This window comes from Haemorhous mexicanus, chromosome 9 (assembly GCF_027477595.1).
Source record: "Haemorhous mexicanus isolate bHaeMex1 chromosome 9, bHaeMex1.pri, whole genome shotgun sequence".
NCBI lineage: Eukaryota > Metazoa > Chordata > Aves > Passeriformes > Fringillidae > Haemorhous > Haemorhous mexicanus.
Window position 1 is genome coordinate 10,163,285 of NC_082349.1, and position 20,191 is coordinate 10,183,475.

At 50.8% G+C, this 20,191-nt stretch overlaps 2 protein-coding genes and 3 non-coding genes across 10 annotated transcripts in view; 1 reads left to right on the forward strand and 4 right to left on the reverse strand.

Moving 5' to 3' along the window:
* Positions 1-251: 251 nt before the first annotated feature.
* LOC132331429 (U5 spliceosomal RNA) lies at positions 252-366 on the reverse strand. The gene has a single exon (XR_009487581.1). It is a non-coding gene; the product is annotated as a U5 spliceosomal RNA (small nuclear RNA).
* A 426-nt stretch (positions 367-792) lies between these two features.
* On the reverse strand, positions 793-906 carry LOC132331437 (U5 spliceosomal RNA). Its single transcript, XR_009487589.1, has one exon. It is a non-coding gene; the product is annotated as a U5 spliceosomal RNA (small nuclear RNA).
* A 932-nt stretch (positions 907-1,838) lies between these two features.
* Positions 1,839-1,953, reverse strand: LOC132331435 (U5 spliceosomal RNA). The gene has a single exon (XR_009487587.1). It is a non-coding gene; the product is annotated as a U5 spliceosomal RNA (small nuclear RNA).
* Positions 1,954-7,685: 5,732 nt separating this feature from the next.
* TMEM53 (transmembrane protein 53) lies at positions 7,686-13,059 on the forward strand. 2 transcript variants are annotated; one of them, XM_059853959.1, is made up of 3 exons: positions 7,686-7,789; positions 8,261-8,373; positions 10,184-13,059. In XM_059853959.1, the coding sequence occupies exons 1-3, from the start codon at positions 7,732-7,734 to the stop codon at positions 10,844-10,846; spliced, it is 834 nt and encodes a 277-aa protein (XP_059709942.1). In that variant the 5' UTR covers positions 7,686-7,731; the 3' UTR covers positions 10,847-13,059. The 2 variants fall into 2 exon arrangements, with proteins under 2 accessions (XP_059709942.1, XP_059709943.1); XM_059853960.1 differs by having other exon boundaries at positions 7,690-7,789; positions 8,264-8,373.
* A 3,862-nt stretch (positions 13,060-16,921) lies between these two features.
* The window catches only part of RNF220 (ring finger protein 220), a 213,065-nt gene continuing 209,795 nt past the window's right edge, over positions 16,922-20,191 (reverse strand). For all 5 annotated transcript variants that reach the window (XM_059853963.1, XM_059853964.1, XM_059853961.1 and 2 more), the window contains one exon: positions 16,922-19,922. In XM_059853963.1, the coding sequence (XP_059709946.1) occupies positions 19,851-19,922 (72 nt within the window). In that variant the 3' untranslated portion in view covers positions 16,922-19,850. The remainder of the gene's footprint in view (positions 19,923-20,191) is intronic.

Below are 20,191 nucleotides of genomic sequence, written 5' to 3' on the forward strand. Positions count from 1 at the left end.
AATGATGCTTTGAAACACTTTTAGATGTTAGAGGTGAAGTAATTCTGCTAGCATAAAAGGAGGGTGGCTGTTATTTTTCAGGAAACACTGTAGCTACATATAATGATCTATGCACATGCATCAGCTCTAGCAGTCTGGGCTACTGCAGGCTGCACTGTTGAGCAGGGACAGGACACACCCAGCGCTGGACAACTCGGACGGCCACAAGACCACTGGGTCGTTGTTAACTCTATTTTTGACAAACCTAATCCAGCTCCACCGAAATGGAGCCTCAAAAAATTTCTCGACACTCGTGCCTGTTCCTCTCCACGGAAATCTTTAGTAAAAGGCGAAAGATTTATACGATCTGAAGAGAAACCAGAGTATACCCACACCTCCATCTCCGACATACCCACCGTCTGCTCCATCCCCCATAGTTGAGGGCGACGCCAGCTCTCCCGCGAGTTCCGCACCCACATCCCCGCCCGGCCCGGCCCCGCGGTACGCACACGCCGGGCAGCCCCCACAGCCCAAGGGGGGGCAGCGGCCGCAACGCCGGACACCGGCGGGGCCGCGGAGCACCCTGGGCATGCAAATCAGCCCCGAAACGGGGCGGCCGGAGTGAGCGGGAGGAGCCGGCGGCGCGGAGGGGCGGGGCAGGTTGGTTTCGCTGGCATCCGTGCCGCAGCACGTCCATTATCCCCACTGCTCGAACCGCTAGGGTTCGCCTGTATTCACCATTGCCGCAATTAATTACCAACAACCCACCCCAGTGAGCTCAGCATTCGCTCTTTCTTTAACCGTAAATGGTTAGCTCCACCGTAATGGAGCCACAAAATTTTTCGTAAGAGTCGTACTTGTTTCTCTCCACGGAAATGTTTAGTAAAAGGCGAAAGATTTATACGATCTGCAGAGAAACCGGAGTTTGCCATATGTCCCATGCTGCACCCCGCATGTGCCCACTCCCCGCTGCCACCCCACAAGACACGGCGACCTTCACTTAGTTCCTTTCCCTACTTCCCACTCCTTCCGGCGCCTCACCCGGCTCAGCACCAGTCCCCCAGCGGTACCACAGCCCGGCTGGCCTGAGCCCGCAGCCACACCGGTTGGGAGCGGCGGCGCTCGGCGGGGCCGGCCCGCTGCGCTGCCCGCACTGCAGCCCGGGGATGCTGATCACACTAAGCGGAGGAGACGGCCCGCCCCGACCAGGCCCGGTGCTTCCTGCCCTCCTGCCGGGGCGGAGGGAGCGAAGCGGGGCAGCTAGGGACAAAGCGGGCCGGGAGTGGATAAAGGACCCCGCGGCGCTCGCGTCTGGTCGCATCGTCGGCACGGCAAGGAGGCGCCGCGCAGAGGCCAAAAGTCGGCTCCGGGAAAGGCCACCATACGCCGCCGCTACGGATCGGAGCTAGACAGCGATGGGGGGCTTGCGGTCTGGGTCCCACGCAAGGTGCTAAGCTCCGAGCGGGCGCAAACACTACCCCACCCTCTTGGGAGGGCAGGAGTGCCCGGGACTGCCGGGCACGTCCCCAGCTGTCGCATCTCCCGGAGTCCGAAGCGGCGGCACGCAGCTGCTCCGCTGCATCGTCCGGGCTGGGAGAAGGGGTTTCCGATTCCCGCCCCGTCACGCCCATCTTCTGACCCGACACGGGCAGTGAGGCGGCCGCCCGGGCGAGGGTAGGGGCTGTGAACGCAGGGTCAGTGCTTCCAAGAGCGGGACCAGAGTAGACTGCGCTATCAGTCTCAGAACACCGCATGTATCTCAGTTACTATGGATATATATCCCGCCTCAGCAGAACCCGATTAAGATTACAATCGTTAAAAGAATTGCAGTTTTTTCTATTTTTAACTAGAATAGGGGTAGCTCCACCGAAATGGAGCCTCAAAAAATTTCTCGACACTCGTGCCTGTTCCTCTCCACGGAAATCTTTAGTAAAAGGCGAAAGATTTATACGATCTGAAGAGAAACCAGAGTATACCTCTAAGCCTGTCATCGGCAGGTACCCATTCTCGACTGTCCCTCCTAAGATACAGCGACCCTCACTGCCCCAAGGTTCGACCTCTGTCCCCTCATCCCGTTCTCCCGGTAGCGGTCAGAGCTCAGCCTGGCACCGGACCAGCGGTACCGGGGAGCGACGGCCCGAACTTTACCGTGTCTGCGGCACCCCCGCGCGGTGCACCCTGGGTATGCAAATTATCCTGAATACTAGTAAGGCGCCCAGCCCCGCCCGGCCCCGTATCGATCGCCGCCCGGCAGGATCGGGGCCCCACGGACGCTCGACGGAGACCTCTTGTGCCTGCCCTTCGCCCCCAGCACACTCTCCCAGGCTAGCCCACACCGCCCAGGGTGGGTAGGCAGATCTTACCTTTGTACTGGGCCTCGAGGTGTACTGAGCAGAGCACACCCAGCATGGGCTCCATGAACAGACAGGGCACATCTCCCATCATATCCTGGGGAAAAGGGCAGAGTGACAGGGATGGTCTTAACAGAGTTCTCCAGACTGTTCTCTTCCAGGCAGTAGGGCTTCCCAGTGCAGCCAGAATGCCAAGGAGACAGGTACAGCTGTCTGAGCAGGGATGGACACAGGTGGTAACACTGCCCAGTGCCCCCAGCAAGGCCCACTCCTCACCTGCATGACCCTAAGTGTCTGCAGAGCCCCGTGCTGGGCTTGGGGGGAGCTACACAAAAGCACAGCTTCGAGGCCTTGGGAATCTTGGCTCTGGTACTTGGGATTGCTGTGGCCTACAGAGTCCAGCAGAACCTGTGCATCTTTTTGATTTTCTGCTGAGTTGGAGGCGTTTAAGAACTTGGTCTGGGCTTGCACCCTTATGCAGAGAAAGAGATGCCAACTTGTGTGCCTGCATGAGCCTGGATGAGCCATCTCAGCTGTTTCACTGTCACTGAGAAAATCCAGTACTGCATCCCACTTGAAGTGTGGCTCAAACAGTCAGGACCAAATTTCTCCATCCTCGTCAGGAGCCACAGCTAAAATATAGTTAGCAAAATTCTCAGCTGGAGTAAGTGGCCAAGAAAGGCCCTTCTGCAGCCATTTTTAGAAACAGATTTTGGCACTGGCATACCAACAGAGTTCCTACAGATCCCACTACTAAATCTGCTGCTTTGTCTCTCTTGGAAGAAGCTGTGACAGCATGTATCACCCTGTGGCCTCTAAGAATGTCGTCTGAACTACAGGACTAACAGGTTTTGGCTTCCACTACCCAGGAGGAAAAACAGGGAAAAAAAATTGTAATGTTTTTAAAAGATGCAAGCTACAAAACTCTCCCACCCCAGAGAGGAACTCTGGGAAAGTTTGCAGTAGGTGGATGCTGCAGGTAAGGATGGAAACTCTTTTGTGGTTTTAACACAAGGGATTGCATCCAGCAAGGCAGCAATATTGCACCAAATTGACTGTGACGAAAGTGAGCTGGTTAAAAAATGAAAGGGATGAAATGCAGCTGCTCAACAATAGCTGAGACTCTGAACTCCTTCCAGCCAGAGCAGCACTGCTGGATCTGCCATCAGCAGGCAGAGGGAAGGGAATGGCTCAGTGCAGCAAGCAGCCCCAGAGGCCAGAGGTCAGGGAGAACATCCTTGCCTGGATCAGGACAAAGCACAAATGGACATGCTGTGTACCACAGCTTTCACAAATGAGCTCCTTATACTTCCTGCCAGTGTCTCCAGTGAGCAACAGCAGCTTTATAAACCCTCTTTTGTCCTCTTCTTTCAGGTGGTTCAGCCTTAGTATTTCCAGAGGAATCAAGACACCTCTGATCTCCAGAAATTCAGTAAGGTATCTGTGGCTGCAAGGCTTCAAGAATAAGAGGAACAAAGCCAGAAATGTCACTTGCCTTGGAGCCCATCTTCCTCTGCCAGCCTGCCATGTCCTGGGCATCACCTCCCATCTCACTGCAGTGGGTAGAGGTCTGAACTGGATAATGTCTCTGCAGAAGAGCATGGACTGTCCTCTTACAGACTGAGGCATTTCTCATCCAAACGTAAGAAAAGCACTGATTCTAGTCTCCTGAGTGATGGGTTACATGGCTTTCCCTTCAGTTCCATCTTTTGATAACCAGGGTGTTTTTTAAGCCTGCAGAATGTGGCTGGATGTGGATGTCTCTGTACAAAAGCTAATTCTTTAAACAAATTTTCAGTAGAGACCTTGCCCATCCTCTCCATCTCACTACCACACAGCACCTCCAGCTGTCCAAGGAAACAGATGCAGTATCCTGTGCCACACTGTTAGGTGAGCCAGAAACAATCTGGCTCTCTGGGAACTCCAGGTCCAGCTCTGGTTCTGCCTTGTTTTAATGAATCTCTTGAGGATGCAACAGTTGTTTGAGCAACTTTGTGGGCTCTATCCCATTCCTGCAAGAAAACCATGATGGCTAATGGCTTCCTGCTCTTTGACAGATGTCATGATCTCTTCTGCCTAGAGAAAAATGAGAAAGAAGTTTAAAAAGGTCTGTGAAGAAAAACTGTACAAATGAATTATCACTAGAATCACATTTTAAATCTCTGTCAAATAATATTAAAGCAATTAGTAACCATTTAATCACATTTTCTCTTATACTTATTTCATAGATAGGAAAACTAGCAAAAGGAGAGCTCCTGGTATGTCTGAAGCTGCACAAGGAATCTGTGACAGACTTGAGATTATTTTCCTGGGCAGGTGGTTTCACCACAGTTCTTTTCTCTGCTCTGCTAATAAAGTAATTTTGATGTTACCCATTACCCCAGCCCTGTTTCTCACTAGCCTCATGATATGAACACTGCGTCTCATATCTGACCTGCCAGGGAATAAATAGAGTGAAATGAGAGCAGAAATAGGTATGGATTTATGGAGAGTGACAGGGTCAAGGGGCTATAAATGCCTGTTAGCACAGCAGCACAGCCCTCACTCGTGCTGGAGTGACAGCCATTTGGACATCCACCCCTAGAACATGTGCCTGGCCTTGGCAGTGGGAAAGTACTTTGGCACCCTTTAGCATGACAGACATTTGCTCCCTTTTTTCCCTATTTAATTTTCCTGGCATGTTTTTAAACAATCTAAGAAAAGCTAAAATTATAAGAGCTATAAGCAAGAAGACAGAAGTTCCAGAAACATCCCTTGTCTGCAATTCCTTCTACTTTTTCACACAGGTGTTAAATAAAGAAATCTACATTTTTCCAAGTGTCTTTGGCACACTTTTGGCTCAGTATGATATCCCCTAGTGCAGCTTGACAAATGTGAAGGTGCACTTAGTAAGGGAGATGGAATGTCAGGGACTGAGCTTCCATTTGTGTGGCAATCGCACAGCTGTGCACGCTGTTGGCTGGAGGACACTGACCAGTCTCAAGGAGCCTCACAGTTAAACACCAGGATCTGTGCCCATGCACAGATGCAGAAAGAGAGATAAAGTCACAAACAGTGGCATTAACACAGGTGCCTTGCCCTCCACCAAGCTGTATCAACATGCCTAAGGATAAGAAAGGAATTCACACCTTGTTTAATGCACTTGTTGGACTTCCTACCTAACAAAAGCACCATTTTAGGTTTTATGTAAGTGTATTTTATAGAGAAAAGGAGTTAAAATAACATAAATCTTTGTGGTTTGGAATAAGAAGTTTCTTTCAATGTAATACAAATCATCAAGATTACCAATTTCCTATTTACAAAGTTCTTAAGCCCTTTCTCCTAGTATCTGGAGCAAAATTTCAAATCAGTTCCAAAATATTCACAAGATACCCGCTCAAAAGTAACCTTCTATTTCTTTTATCTGAACCAGGCTGAAAACAACCACTAAGATGTGAACATGTATCTCAGTGCCTAAAAACAAACAAGTAAAATCTTCAAAAAGCTGGCTAAGAAACAGTGCTTGAGAATTAAGATGAAATGAAATTTCATTTGGGAATTAACGGTCTGTGTTCTGTAAGGCATCTGTGTCCTTGGCAGGGCGTTTTCAGGACCTCCTTTGCAGGGAAGCAGGTTTAAAATAAATCCATTTTCCCAAAATAGTTGTGATTGAAAATGTTATTAGCCATAACAAATGTTAGTGCTGACAGGAGAATGGCCTGTTAGGGGCCTCTGCTGAAACAGTCAAGTGAAAGTCATATTTCACATTATTGCAAGCATTTTCCTGTGATTTACAGAATATTTGTGAAACATTACTTGCAAGGCATATGATTGATATTGAGAGAACAGCTCGTGTGTAGGGGGGAATCTGTATTTCACAGAAACTGTTAGCATGAAATTTACAGTCCCATAAAGTGCTCCTCTGTCCTCAACAGAGATCTAGTTAAAAGAACTTTACAGTCTGAAACATCCCAAAATTGATTGTAAATTAACGTTTCTGTATTTATGTTTAAAATGCTGGTGGTGTAATCCTGCAGTAAGCCCCCCCACCCCACCCCACTACTCAGAAATACTAGCACCAGCCTCTGGACGTGAGGATTTTAGTGATGCAAAGTGCTTGCCTATGAATCAATGGAAAAAACCCCCACACTTTGAAACAATGATGACATGGCTTCAGATGATGCAGTGGTGTCTGTCTCTGGCTGCTGTAATAACAGCATTTGCTGACATAGGAGTCTTTAAGCCAACATTGCAATGTACCCTGAAAATGTACATTAATGTTTTTATTATGACCATTTTACATATGGGAACATACAGGCACAGGGAAGTTAAATGACTTGCCTGAATAATTTGTCAGCGCTAGCATCAACATGTAACTCCTGGTTGTTGGCTTCAAACTCTGCTGTCAACAGTGCTGGGCTGCCACGCAGTCCACTAGACCTAATAATCAAAATAAGGCTGGGTCAGGGCAGGGCTGTATTCCTGCCAAGAAAAAAAACTGATTTAGGAACTGTCTCTGGCAATTCAGCAGTTCTTTACATCCAGAGTACTGCTTAATCATCAGACTGAGATCAAAAGGCACACTGGTGCTCCTTCAGCCTCACACCGAGTGTGAGGTGCCAGGGAATGATGGCCTTGGACTCATGGAAGGACAGAGTGGCAGCGTTACCTTTGCATCTTACAACATCAAGGCTGTGCCCAGCCTCAGGCAGAATTTAGGGTTTGTTTCCCTGGCAGGTTTCCCTGGCAGGTTTCCCCCTTTCCTGGCACGCTTCAAGTCCTCCATGCACAGCGCACCTTCCTCAGTGTACCCCAATATCCCCAGCCCCTCAACCCTCAGTCCCGCCGGCCCCTTGCTGACCTGCATGCCCCGCCTGTGGCCCCACAGGCACAGCCGCAAACCCAGCCCTGCACTGCCCCCTGCATCCATCCCCGCCCCTGCCCCGTCTGATCCACTGCAACCTCAGCATTCCCTGCCCCAGGTCACCATCCCCAGCCCCTCCTGACCCAAACACCCAGAGCAGGGCCAACAACCCCTCTCACCCCTCATGCCGGCCGCATCCCCCGGCCCCCCTGGCTGCAATCCCGCTCCAGGCCCTACAATTCCCCTCAGCCCGGCCCTGCGGCCCCCGCCCGCCTCAGCCTCGCACCCCGGCCCCAAGGGGGCGGTTACCCCGCAGAATGACTGACACGCGGCTGAACCAATCGCTGCCAGACCTTCTCCCCCTGCCCAGTAGGTGGCCAGCGGGCGGGGCGCTGGGCCGGTGCTAAGGGCGCGTTGCTAAGGAAGTGGGAGGCGGGTAGGGGGCGGGTCGGATGATGAGGCGGGGTAGGCGCTTTCCCTTCCTATTGGCTGCGGGGAGAGGAGGTGGGCGGGGCTTCCGGGGGATCGGAAGCGGCGGCCGGTGCGCGGAGCGCGGCCATGGGCACCCGCGGGCTGAGGGAGGCCGTGGTGGAGCTGGAGCCGGGCCAGGCCCGCGGTGCGGAGGCGAGCGGGACCGGGGACACCAGTGACAGCAGGGACTGGGGGGGCCTCTGCGGGCGGAGCGCGCTGGGGTGTGGGAGGAGGAGCCGTGGGGCAGTGGTGCTCCGGCAGGTGTCTGGCAGTCCCTGGAGGACAGGGCAGGACGCTTCCTTGCTCCCCTGGAAGCGGCAGCAGCTGCTGCTATCTCTCCGGAAGGCGGGAGGAGCGGTGTCGCCCCCCGCAGGGATCAGTTCAGTGCTGGTTTTGCGGCACTGCAGAGAGGTGGGAACTGCAGGGGCTGGAGCTGGGCTGTGCAGTGCACCCACGTAGTGAAACCGGCGTGAGGCAATGCTTGTAACTGACCGAGAAGTCAAGCTTATACTTGCTTCACAAATGCCTTTAAACTTTAGTAACCAGGCGAGCTGCTGTGCGTTCTGACTCAGGCAGCCTGGAGGGCAGCTGCTGTAACACTTGTGATCTGTTCCAGAAGGCAGCACAGACAGAGGGCCTGCCGAGGGCCAGCCTGTGGTCATCCTCCTGGGCTGGGCCGGCTGCCAGGACAAATACCTGGCCAAATACAGCACAGTCTACAGCCAGAAGGTGAGTGGCCTCTCTGTGTCCTCATGACACTGCCATACTGTGAAACGGCCTTATTTTTGCGGGTTGGTAAAGTCTCTCTGAAGCCTCTCTTGTCTCGCTCATGGGGAGTGAGTGAGAGTTCTCCTGTCATTGAAAGCTCCTTGTCTCTCACAGCCAGGGCAGTGTTATCTAACCGCTGCTGATGTCACCTTTGTGTGTGCGGCTAAGGCAGAAATACTTCCCTGGAGAAAGTTTCAGCTGCTGTGTGACTGAAGTATCTTAAGGCTTTTAAAGTTGTGGGATTATTCAGGAATCACGTGAACTGTGTTACTTTTCCAAACAGATAAACATGCAGGGAAAGATTCTGTGTTTACTGCTTGCTGTTAGGCCACAGCACAGACGTGGTGAGGCTGGGGTGGGAACTGACAGGACACATCGGCATCTGTCATGCCTTTGACTCTTCCTTCCTGTGAAAATGATTCATCTAAATGTTGTAAGCCAAATTAATTTTATCCTGTCTGTGAAACAGGCATCCTAGTCATAGCTGCTGACTAGGAATTCCTTGTGTTTGAACTAGAGAGATCTGTCCTACTGCCAGTTCCCTAGGTTGTGATATTTTCCTTTCTAATACTGTATTTACTGGAATGACCCCAGCTTGTAACATGGGGATCCAGTGAAACATTAGAATTTTTTTTCTTGGTCAGCAGGGAATGTTGTATATATCCAAATCTGTTCCAACTATAGGTGGTAAAGTTTGTACATTAACAAGTCTATTGTTAATGTGTAATCCAGTGCAGGAGTCATTAACTGGCTTGATCTAGTGAAGAATTAGTTGTTAAGTGGCTTTAAGATGCTGCTGAGCGGATGAGGAGCACGTTACAGGGCAGCATGACAACTTCTTGGAAAATACTTTTCTCTCAGAAAGATCATAGAAATGAAAAAGGAGAGGATGGGTTTTCTTAGCTCACCAAGAGGAAGTGGCTGTAGCCATGGCAAGGTTGTAGAGAAGGCTTTGATTTGAGAACTTGGTCTCCTCTTCCAAGTCGTTCACTGTTTAGGGAGCTCTGAGAGGGGTTGTTTTGGTGACTTTGCTTTGTCCTCGTCAGTGTGTAATATCAGTGAGCTCAGGTGATGGAAAAGGTCTAAAGCATTAATAAATGTAATTCCATCTGCTCTATTTTGAAGCTCCTCCAAGATCCTGTTTCCAAATCTATACCTAAATGTAAGGCAGTTGCTCAGGAGTTCTGAGTCCTTGAGCCAGAGCTCTTTCTTTGCACAGCTGGAGTGTTTCAGGAAGGTCTACAAAAATCTTGTCAGTGTTTGTTGGTGGTGAGTCTTAGAGACAGCTGCAAACAAGTGCACCCAAGGAGAGGAGGAGTTCCTCTTTCTTCTTATATTTGCTTCAGTGTGATGAGCTGGATGTGTACCTGAGCAGGCTCGTCTTATCGAAAACCATCAGCTGATGCTGAAGGTCTGTGAATCAGGGAGACAGTTTTCTTCTCCTGGGTGAGGATTAACACCCATAAAAATGGGTGGCAGTGTCCCCAGGGGTTGTGCCAGTTAGCACAAGATTTGAAAGGATCTCAGACATGACCAAAGCCAGGCCTCTGCCACTGCAGAGGCCTTTTCATAATACTGTGTGCTGTGATGATTAAGGTAATCTATATTCATGGCAGTGCCTTGCTCCTGACACAAAAGACTTTCTTCTGGCCCTGTGGTTTCTGTTGGAAACCTGTCCCAAATTTTCATGTTCGTTGTACTGCTGCTTGCCTACTCTCTGTAATTTGCAGCACAGCTTAAATGTGTGTGGGATCTCTTTTGTTGTTCTTAGGGCTGCACGGTCATCCGTTACACGGCTCCATGGAGGATGATATTCTTCTCTGAGACCTTTGGCATCAGATCCCTGCAGACCCCAGCCAGGCGACTCCTGGAGCTGCTCTTTGACTACAGAGTTGAGAACAGACCGGTTCTTTTCCACGTTTTCAGCAATGGTGGTGCCATGCTGTACCGTTACGTCATCGAGGCGCTCCACACCCACACACCCTTTCAGAGCCTCAGGGTAGCCGGCACCATTTTCGATAGCGCCCCTGGCAGAAGAAACTTGCGAGGAGCCCTTCGTGCCCTGGCAACTGTCCTGGTTTCCATGAACGTGCTGCTCAAGTATTTCCTGCTGTTCACTTTTGCCACCATGGCCGTGGTACTGCGGGTTCTGCTGTACCCCCTGACCCGCTTCATCCACCAGAGCCATTACGACGCCCTGCTGAAAGCGCCCTCGCGCTGGCCCGAGCTCTACCTCTACTCCCAGGCCGATCTCATCATCAAGGCCAGTGAGGTTGAGCTCATGGCCAGTGCCCGGGAGCAGCTCGGGGTTCCTGTGAAAGCTGTGGACTTCTCAGATTCGCCTCACGTCAGCCACATGCGGGTGTACCCCACCTATTACCACAGCCTCTGCACCACTTTCCTGGCTGACTGTGTAGGAGCCTCACCTTCTTAGAGCTCTAATGACCTTAAGTGTTTGCCTTTCCTTGCTCAGCTCCTATGGGAAATGTCACCTCCTTTGCTTTTGTCTCTTTAAAGTGAGGACAGTAGAGGCTTCTTGTTTAGTTTGTTTTTTTTCCCCCACCATCTACAACTCTGAAAGCCTCCAGCCTGGCCTTTGGACCAGCCGTGTTACAGCAGAAAGTAGATATGGATTAATTTAAAGTCCTGAAGGTGAAATCCTGTCATGGTTCATGTTGATGTGCTCTAGCAAGGTGTCACAGATCAGAATCTCACACTGAGTATTATTTGTTTCTTCCTGTCCCTTCTTGTTCTTTGCTCTCCATGTTGTCTCCTTGTCCCTGATGTCCAAGGTGCATGTTCTGTTGCTTTTATTAATTTTACAATACAACTCTTCCATGTCTTTGTTGTTTTGTTGGTTTTTTTCTCTCTGCCATTTCTTTTGTCTTGCAATGAGCAAACAGAGCCAAGTCTGCAGGACTTTCTGCTTTTCTCAGTGCATCCCAGCTCTTGTTGTACTCTCCTTACTGGAGATCAGGCCCTGAAACCAAGTGTAAACCTTTTCCCACACAGAAAAAGGTGTGTGTAGGGCAGTATGACCAGACTGTCATCTGGTTCCATTAAATAGCTGAGATAAAACAGTCAAAGCTCTCTGATCCTTGGTAGGAGCTCAAATGTTTGTGATAACTTTTGTGTTCTTCAACCCAGAGGTTTAAGTTAACATTTTCGAATGTGTCTAGTGTTTTGTTTTTCCCCCTTCCAGTCTTTTGTGTGTTCTAGTGAGTAGTTTTGCTTTCTTGGAGAGCTACTTTTTTGTTAATTGTATGTCTTGAAGCAGCCTGTATTTTGCATCTGGATATTCAGGGAAATTTTTGGATTACAGCTGTGCCAGACCCCAGAAACAGAAAGTTGGAATTGCAGAAGAAAACGGAACTGTCCCTTGGAGCTATGCTTTATACTGATTATTTCTTAAATCACATCCAGCCTACAAATGACCGTGAGATATGATGGTTTTGTCCATAATGTTCTCTTCAGATGATCAGTCTTTGCAGTTCATGCAACATGTACAAGAAATTAATTCCTTCCACCTAGTGAAAAAGTAGCTCATTGCACTGTACTTCATGTTTGGGTTTAGGTTTTATTGTTTATTTGGGGAAGAAGTGGGGATAAAGACAGAGAAGAGCCTGCTGATATGTTTATGCTATGTCACAGTATAGCAGGCTAATTAATAACATGGTGAACAAATTTAGCCAACTTTAAATTTCCAGGAAGAAGCTCTGGAGGGCTGTGGCATGGGCCTGCTTGAACAAGAAACTGCCCTAGAGAGGTAGGCACTTAAAAAGCAGGAGGAGTTTTGCAAAAGGTTCTGCCAGTGGGTGGCTGTGCTGCTCTTGCCCACCCTTGGGGTGCTGTCATCCACAATTACAAAACTCCTGCTGTTCTGGATTGAAATGCAGAGGGGGAAGTCCTTGGGAAGCACTAAAATAATTTGGAAGTTTAAGACAAGAACTGTAACACCTCCCAGAAGTGAAAGCACAGGGTGAGTGCCAGTGGTGACCACACAGCTGGTTCTTAGCAGACTACTGTGACAATGCTCATTTACAGCAGAATAACTCCCTGATGGGCATGGTTTTAGAGGGAGGGGTTGGGCTGTACATGGGATAAGTGAGAATCAACTGAAAAGGGCCCGATGACCTGGTTTGTCTTTTATTTTTTAAAAGTGAAAACTGTCTCCAGGCACAGGAGCTTGTTGCTGGGGTCCCAGTCTTCTGTAGGTTTGATCCCAGTTCCAGCTCCCACTGTGACAATGGGGTGTGAGGGCTACTCTGTGGCAAGAGCCTTCAGCCTTCCCCTTTTCATGGAGAAATTCTTATTTCTAGGGTTTGGACTTGTAAAATCCAGGCATGGTCCCCTATCTCCAGAAAGCCCATCAGAGATCTCCCAGCTTTTTAAAGCAGGCCCCTGGTTTGTGCTGTCATGCTGTAACTCCTGAGCTGTCATGTGTTCATCCACTTTTTCTGAGACTTGGGCTGGGGCTTCTTAGCATCCAGCCTGTTTGTGGCACTGTGAACACTCCTGGGGAACAGAGGTGATAAAAATTATTTAACCAGCTCTTGCCCTCATGCTGGTTTCTACAGGTTCAGTATTTACAGATCAGTTAAACACTCCATAATATACGCCTGTGAATTAATACAATTGTTCCTGAGACTCTGCTGTTCCTGTTTATTACTGTGGGTGTTGAACTTCTGTTTAAGGACTCGTGCTGTTACAGAACATGGCTGGCAGGAGCTGGAGTTAAACCCTCTGGCCCTTCCTGACAGGATGGTGAGGCTTCCTCTGGAAAAAGCCTCACATGTCAGCTGCACCTTCCTTCCTCACTTTCACCTCCCCACCACGGTATTGCCACTTCCCCAGCTCAGCCCTACTTCCCCACTTTCCAGGGAGTGGGTGCTGCCTGCTGGAGCTTTGCAGTCAGGTGTCCTTGTCCTGAGCTTTGAAAACAGGAATGTGCTCACAGGCCCTTCCACTGCTGCAAAAGTGACTTGAAATTCGGAGGTGATTTGTGTACACAGCTCTCTGAGAGCAGGATGATCTCGGCCAAGCCAGTGATTTACAGCACCATTCTTTGGAGTGGGTTTTGTTTTCTGAGTCCCAGCAAGTTTTAATTCCGGTTGTGAGCGTTGTGTGATATGCTGGCCTCTGCTTTCCTGTACTGCGTGTGCCCCCACCTTCCTGCCCTCCGTATTCCTGTGGCTTATTTGAAACAGAAGGTTAATAACTTGGAGCCCAAAGGCACATGGCTGAGAACTGATCCAAGCACTACTGGATTTACAAAAACCCAGCCTCAGACCCTTAATCCTTGCTAAACTGTCACGGTTTGGTGCAGCCAGTGTTCCTAAAGAGCTTCAGGCTGAACACTGAAAGCCCAAAGGTTGTGATATCTTGGCAAATCCAGGTAAATCTCTGAGATGAACTATGGGGAGGAGGGGCACTGCAGATCTGTTCATTGGGAGGAAAATATGCAGCATCCCTGGGCTTGCCTCGAGGGTAGGGAGTGGGATGTGGTCCAGAGCTTGTTTTCCTGCAGTCCAGCCCTCATGTGCAGACTGTGAAATAGTGTGGGTGGAACACCAACAGTGGTGGGAGAGGAGGATGCTCACAGCTGGCTACCACAGTTGTGCTAAAGCAAAATTAACTTTCCCTCAGAAACAAAATCTATTTGAGTGTTTCCTGTGAGGGAACTGACTCCTGGCTTGCTCCCCTGTGCTGCCTTCTTTCCTGAGGCAGTGGTGATGTTATAGGATGGTTTTGAAAAACAAAAAAAACCACTAAGTGGTCAGGGTGGCCTGTGTGGCTGGGCTGGAGGGTGCTCAGCTGCCCCTGACAGGGCTGGGAGGGTGTCTGTGCAGCCAGAGCTCCCTGTGGCACTGCGGGAGGCTGTGGTGGGGAACTGGGCAAGCCAGGAGCAGGATCCAGCCAGCCAGGGTTCAGGTGTGGAGCTGGGGCAACATCTTGCAGCATGAGTAATTCAAATTAGGCTCCTGTGTGGAGACTGACCTGTGCCCACACCTGATAAAGGTGTTTTAAAGGTGTGTGGGCTGAGGTCCCATTTTCATGCCTATTGGGATGCTGCAGGCATATGGGTGGAGCTCTGCCATTGATGGAGAAGTGGGGGTGGACGGAGTGGAACCAAGCAATCCAAGCCCGTGCTGCATCCCAAGAAGTGAAGGAGGGAGGCTGGTCTCCATTGCCCGTGGAGGAGCTGGCAGAGGGCGGCTGTGCACACCCCGCGGGAGCCCCGTGCCGGGCAGGAACAGCTCCACGAGATGGCAGCAGGACCCCTCTTTCCCGCATGGAGAGATTTCTAGTCTAGGAGACAGCTGAGCTCATCCTGGCAAAGACCCCAGCGGCACAGCTCAGCCCAGCGCTTCTGAGAGCATCTCCTGCAAAAGGTCTCCTCTTGGGGCAAGGAAAAAGACCAGCAAGAACTAACTCCAGTGACAAGAACTAGAGATTGTGAATTAATACAGAACAGCATCTCTCCCTAGGGCTGCCTGCCGCTGGAATTTGTGCTAGATCCCATTCCTCAGCTTTAACTGATTGTTAAAACCAAAAGTCTAGCAGCAGGAATAGCTTTCCTGCCTTTCTCACCTCAGCAGACCAGGTCATAGCACTTCCCTCTCCATCACTCAGGGAAGGCTATCTGTTTTTTCTGTTTTTTAAATCAATCTCTGTAATAGTGTGATCAAGCAGACCACAGCTCAGCTTCTGGGAGCTCCGCGTACCAGGACTCTGGAGCTCCCTTGGGTTCCCTGTAGTCCGGAAAGGAGGTGAGCTTAGTGCTGCTCTTCTGAAAAGGCTGGCAGGACCTCCCAGCACAAAGGGCTGGGGGCTGAGGATGCAATTAGGAAACAGGACAGCACAAATGGGGGCCCACAGCCACCACCTGATCTGTCTCCTAATGCCCCCTTGTCCAGCACACCCGCACAGCTCCTTCACCCAGTCTGGGGCATGAGCATCTCTCAGTCCCTTTCCCTTTGAATTTGACCCCCCCCCCCCCCCCTCATTTCTGCATGCTCATATGGCTGCAAGCGCACCCCAGCACCATCAGAGACAGGCTATGTGGGCACAGCATCCTTCGGTCACCCTCCCAAACCTATGGGGGCTGGGGCAGGGAGAGCTTGGGCAGCCCTGCCCCCGTGGAATGATGGATGAGCTGACAATAGGGTATTGATAAGGAATTAACCTTGAGCCCTTCTTGCTTCAGTGTCAATAGAGCAGGAGCCAAGTACACACATTGGATTGGAAATCTGTGTTTGGCCTCTGCTGCCTCTGAGCCCATCGAAGAAGAGAGAGGAGAGGGAGATCCGAACTGCCCTGCTGCCCCCTCCCCACTGGGACCCCCCCAGGTGGATCCCTCTCAGCTTCCCCAGCCCCCTGCTGCTGGATTTGACTGTGGGCACCCAGCTCTAGTGGCTGCAGCAGCGTCGATGCCCCCAACCTGGCATGTGGAGGGCTGGGTACCAGGGCCCCCCTTGTTCCCTAAAGGGCCTGTGCCCATCTTGCACTGGCCTACACTCCGAGCAGTTTGTTTAATTAAGTGTTTTGCCTAATGGGATTGCCTCATTTCCATAACAAACTGGCGGGCTGTCATTAGGTGGGCTCCCTCATTCATTACTGTTAATTAGATATGGATCCCCCAGAAGGCGGCGCGGGGTGATGAACGAGGCCCCTGACACACGCTATTACACATTAGCATTTTCTCAATATATCCGATACATCACGGTCCTCCGCTTCCTAAAGATATTTTAAATAAAATATTAGCAGCCTGCTGTGGGGTAGGTGGAGAGGGAGGGAGGGTTTCTGCCCTTCGCCCTGGCCTCAGGCCACCTTTGGGCTGGAAGTGGATGGGAGAGGGGCTGAGACACTTTGCTGCTCCTCTCCAGCCAAAAAAGTGGCCAGATCCCATCCTTTCCCTATTCCTTGCCACAGCAGATGGAAGAGGTCCCTGACATCCTTGCTGCCTCCTCCCACCAGTCTGGGGACCCCTCAGCACCCCATCCCTGGGGGACACAGCCATGAGGAGGGGTTTGAAAACAGCCCATTGACCCATCTGCAAAATGTTTGTAAACCAAAAGCGTCGGCGCCAGCCGTGTGCCGGGGGGAACCCGACCTCTGCCCCCCCAGCCCAGCAGCCTCCCAGTCCCTGGGCCAGGGTAACCCTATACTGCACCAGAGGCCCCTAATGCAGGATGTATGGATCTGTTGGGGCTGGGCGTCTCCTGCCCCCACCTAACGCAGCCGATGAGACTTCATTATGGGGGTGTCCCCTGAGGGGTGCCCTTCGCCCTGCCCTCCTGGCTCTGTGGGGGGGACCAGTTGGGAGAACACACCCATGGTGGGGTCTGGCGCACGTCCCAGCATCCCCTCGCACCTGTCCCTGCATCCCAAACAGGACCAGGACTCCCCTCTGGGACATTACTCACATCCAGGGGCTGTGGCGTGTGGGGGGTGTCTCTGCTGCCTCTCGCCTGCAAAGGAAAACACAGAGAAGCAGAAAGCGCCCAAGAAGATTTATACTTGTTTAATTAATGTCAAATGTAGTTTACAAACGGGAGTGACAAGTACCTCTTTGTATAGTATACACTGACACACAATCATTGACACACCGGAATATCGCTTTGTGCAACTGGGATTCTTTGGGCAAAGATAGGTAACTCTGATATTTCACTTTTTCTTTTTTTTAAATCATTTAAACTCATTACAGAAGAGGGGAAGTGGCGGATGCCTGTTACAAACTGGGAAGCCTCTCTCCCCAGCCTTCCCCCTGCAGCTTCCCCCTTAAAAACAGGGGATGGCTTTACAATTTAAACAAAAAAATTACCAAAAATAAACCCCAAAGCAAAGAACCAATGACTAGTTACATATGGTTTTACACATACGTACATAAAGCACACGGCTGGTCCACAACACCTGCCAGAAAGGCCCTGGGAGGGAGCTAGGCTATTTCCAAGGAAGGACTGGGTAGGGGCCTCCTACCCTTTTGCCCTTCCTGGCTGTCTCTCCAACCCACCTGGCTGCACCCTCTCCATCTCTGAGACCTTAACACCAGCACACTCCCAGCTGAGCCATGTGCCCTGCAAGGTTTTCTCCCTTTACAAATCCAGCCTGAGCTGTGCATGCCTGCCCTTCGCCTGCCTTGTGCTGCTGGCTGCAGGGTTACCCTGCAGTGACAACCCCTGCCTGCAGCCTCCCTGTGAAGGCAAGACCCTCTGCGGTGCCCCTGCTTCCTCTGGCTCCCAGGAGCTCTGCTGGCACAGAGCAGAGGAGGCTGCAGCTCTCTGGTCTCAGAAGCCACACACAGATACGAGCTCGGACACAAGGGGAACTCCCAATTAGGAACTGTCACCTTTTGATGAGATGCTTATAAAATAACAGCTCCTTCAATTTCATTTGAGTTTTTTTTTTTGGGGTGCAGTGGGATCCTTCTGAAATCAGTCAGGAGATGCCAAGGCTGCAGCTGTTCTCTGCAAAAGAGCTCAGGGTAGGGAAGCAGTAGTGGGACTGTCACACTCCCCACACATCCTGCTTACCCAGCCCTTCCCTCTCTGGAAACACTCCAGCAGCCCAGCAGTGCTGGGGACCCAACTCCCAACCCCTCATCCACTGCTTTTTCCAGACTGTCTTAAAACGCCTCAGCTGTGTTGTGCGGCCAGGTGGGATCTGCTGGGAAAGGAGTGGGGCAGATGAGCTTCCCCATCTCCCTGTCTTCTGGCTATGGGGAGCTAGCACCCCATAACTGCCCAAGAAGCCGTGGCAGGGATACACAGTGTGGAGCTGGGAGAAGTCCCAAGGCCTTGGGAAATGGGTCAGTATCTGTTTCTTGGATCCTGACAATAAAAGAAAGAACAACAAAAAAACAGGCCAGATGGCAGCTTTGGTTAAGGCTGAGGATATGGGAGACAGGGACAAGCATGAGGGACTGCAGGGGACCTCTGGGTCAAGCTGAGAGTGTCTCTGCTGGACCCTGGGAGTGGCAGTGGGGATGAGACAAGGCTGGCTTGGCTCTCTGCCCTAGTGCCAAAACCACTTAGGAAAAACGCAGGCTGCAGGAGAGTGGGAGCTGGGGGAAGCGAGAGCAGGGCAGGGCTGGCTCTGCAGGGCTTGCACGGCTCTGCCAGGCAGCCCTGCAAGGGAACTGGCTGAGTGTCTCTGGGCAAAGCCACCAGCAGGACCATCCTGTCCCCTGCCATCCCCAGTGTCCTGCCTCAGCACCATCCTGAGCAGCCCAGGCATCCTCAGCCAGGAAATGCTGCCCAGAGGAGGAAAGCAAAGCCAGGCAGGGCAGGGGAAGGAGCTATGGCCTGGAGGAGCACAGGCATCAGCCAGACCCTCGAGCAGGCACTCCCAGCCAGGGGTGAGGGCAGTGCTCTGACAGACTCCCTCCTTCCAGCTCCTCACCATTTGCTCCTTCCCCAGCTGGGAAAGATAAAGGGGGCTGAGCCAGAGTCCCCCTTTCCTGCCTGGCCCCCCGGTGAGGAGTTAAAAGCTGTGTCTTTCCGGGGATAACGATTCTATTATAAATAGCCCCATTAGCTACAACTAATGACAAAAATCCACCTCCTCTACTCCCCATAAGTTCTGTAAGTTATGGGCAATGCTACAGCCATTACTAAAAGCTGTTAACTTCATATCTGAATGAGGAAATATACACCACAGAACATTAAACCATTTATATTATATATATGTATATATATACTTTTTTCAAACTAATGACTTTAATGCCAAAACTTTGCTGAACCAAGAAAAATATGGGTTTAATGTTCTCCGCTCATTTTTTTTTCTTCTTTAAAAAAAATACAACCCAAAGAAAAGAAAGGGAAACTTATTAGTATGTAATGTTTGAGTCTATCCCATTTATACACAACATTGTAAACATATATAATCTATATTACATGTGCTTCATTTCTGCCTGGGTGTGTTTTTTTTTTTTTCTTTAAACCTTTTAGTCATCACTAGAACACCACAAAAAACCAAAACAGAACCAAACAAAAAAAATCAAACCAAAACAAATAAAAACAAAAACTGATCAAGGAACACAAGTTACAGGTTATTTAACATCTCTCTGTGAAGGGTCCCTTCCCCAGTCTCCTGGGGCAGAGTGGTCAGCAACACAGTCCAAAGGAGGGCTCACAAGCCATCCGCAATGCAAAGCCAGCTCCAGGGAATGGGTGATGGGGAACACTGCTTTTAAAAAAGGGGGCTTCACAACAAAGGATTTGGTTTTGCCCGCTGCAGATGCTGAAGGAGGTCTCAAACTGTGGGACCTGGCAGCCAAGGCTCCCCACTGCTCCTGTATCCTCGAGTCCATGTCTGGAGTCTCTGGTTTGTTTTTTCTTTAAATTTTAAAACGTCTTTTTTTTGTTGTGGTCGTTCTTCTCCCCCTGGGTGTGATGAGCTGAGCTGAGTAGCTGGGTCCTGCCCTCCTGCTGGGTCCTTCATAAGTAGATGCGCCGAAGGTCTCCAGGAGACGTGATGGTGTTACACTGAGGACAGAGCTTCTTGGCACCCTGCAACCAGCAGATGAGATGCACAGTGTGAGAGTGTGAAGGACATCCCTGCCCTTGGCCTGGGATTGCAGGAGCAGTAAGGCCCTCCAGGCAGAGCCATGGCCTCCAACAGTGAGCACAAGATGTGTGAAGGGGGAGTCCCAATGCCTTCCTTGTCAGTCCTGCAAGCCCCTTGTCTTTCTCCAGTCCCTGACATGAGGCAGCTGGACAAGCAGGAGCTCTGCAGAGGGCTGAAACACAGAGCCAAGCTGCACCACCCAACTCAGCAC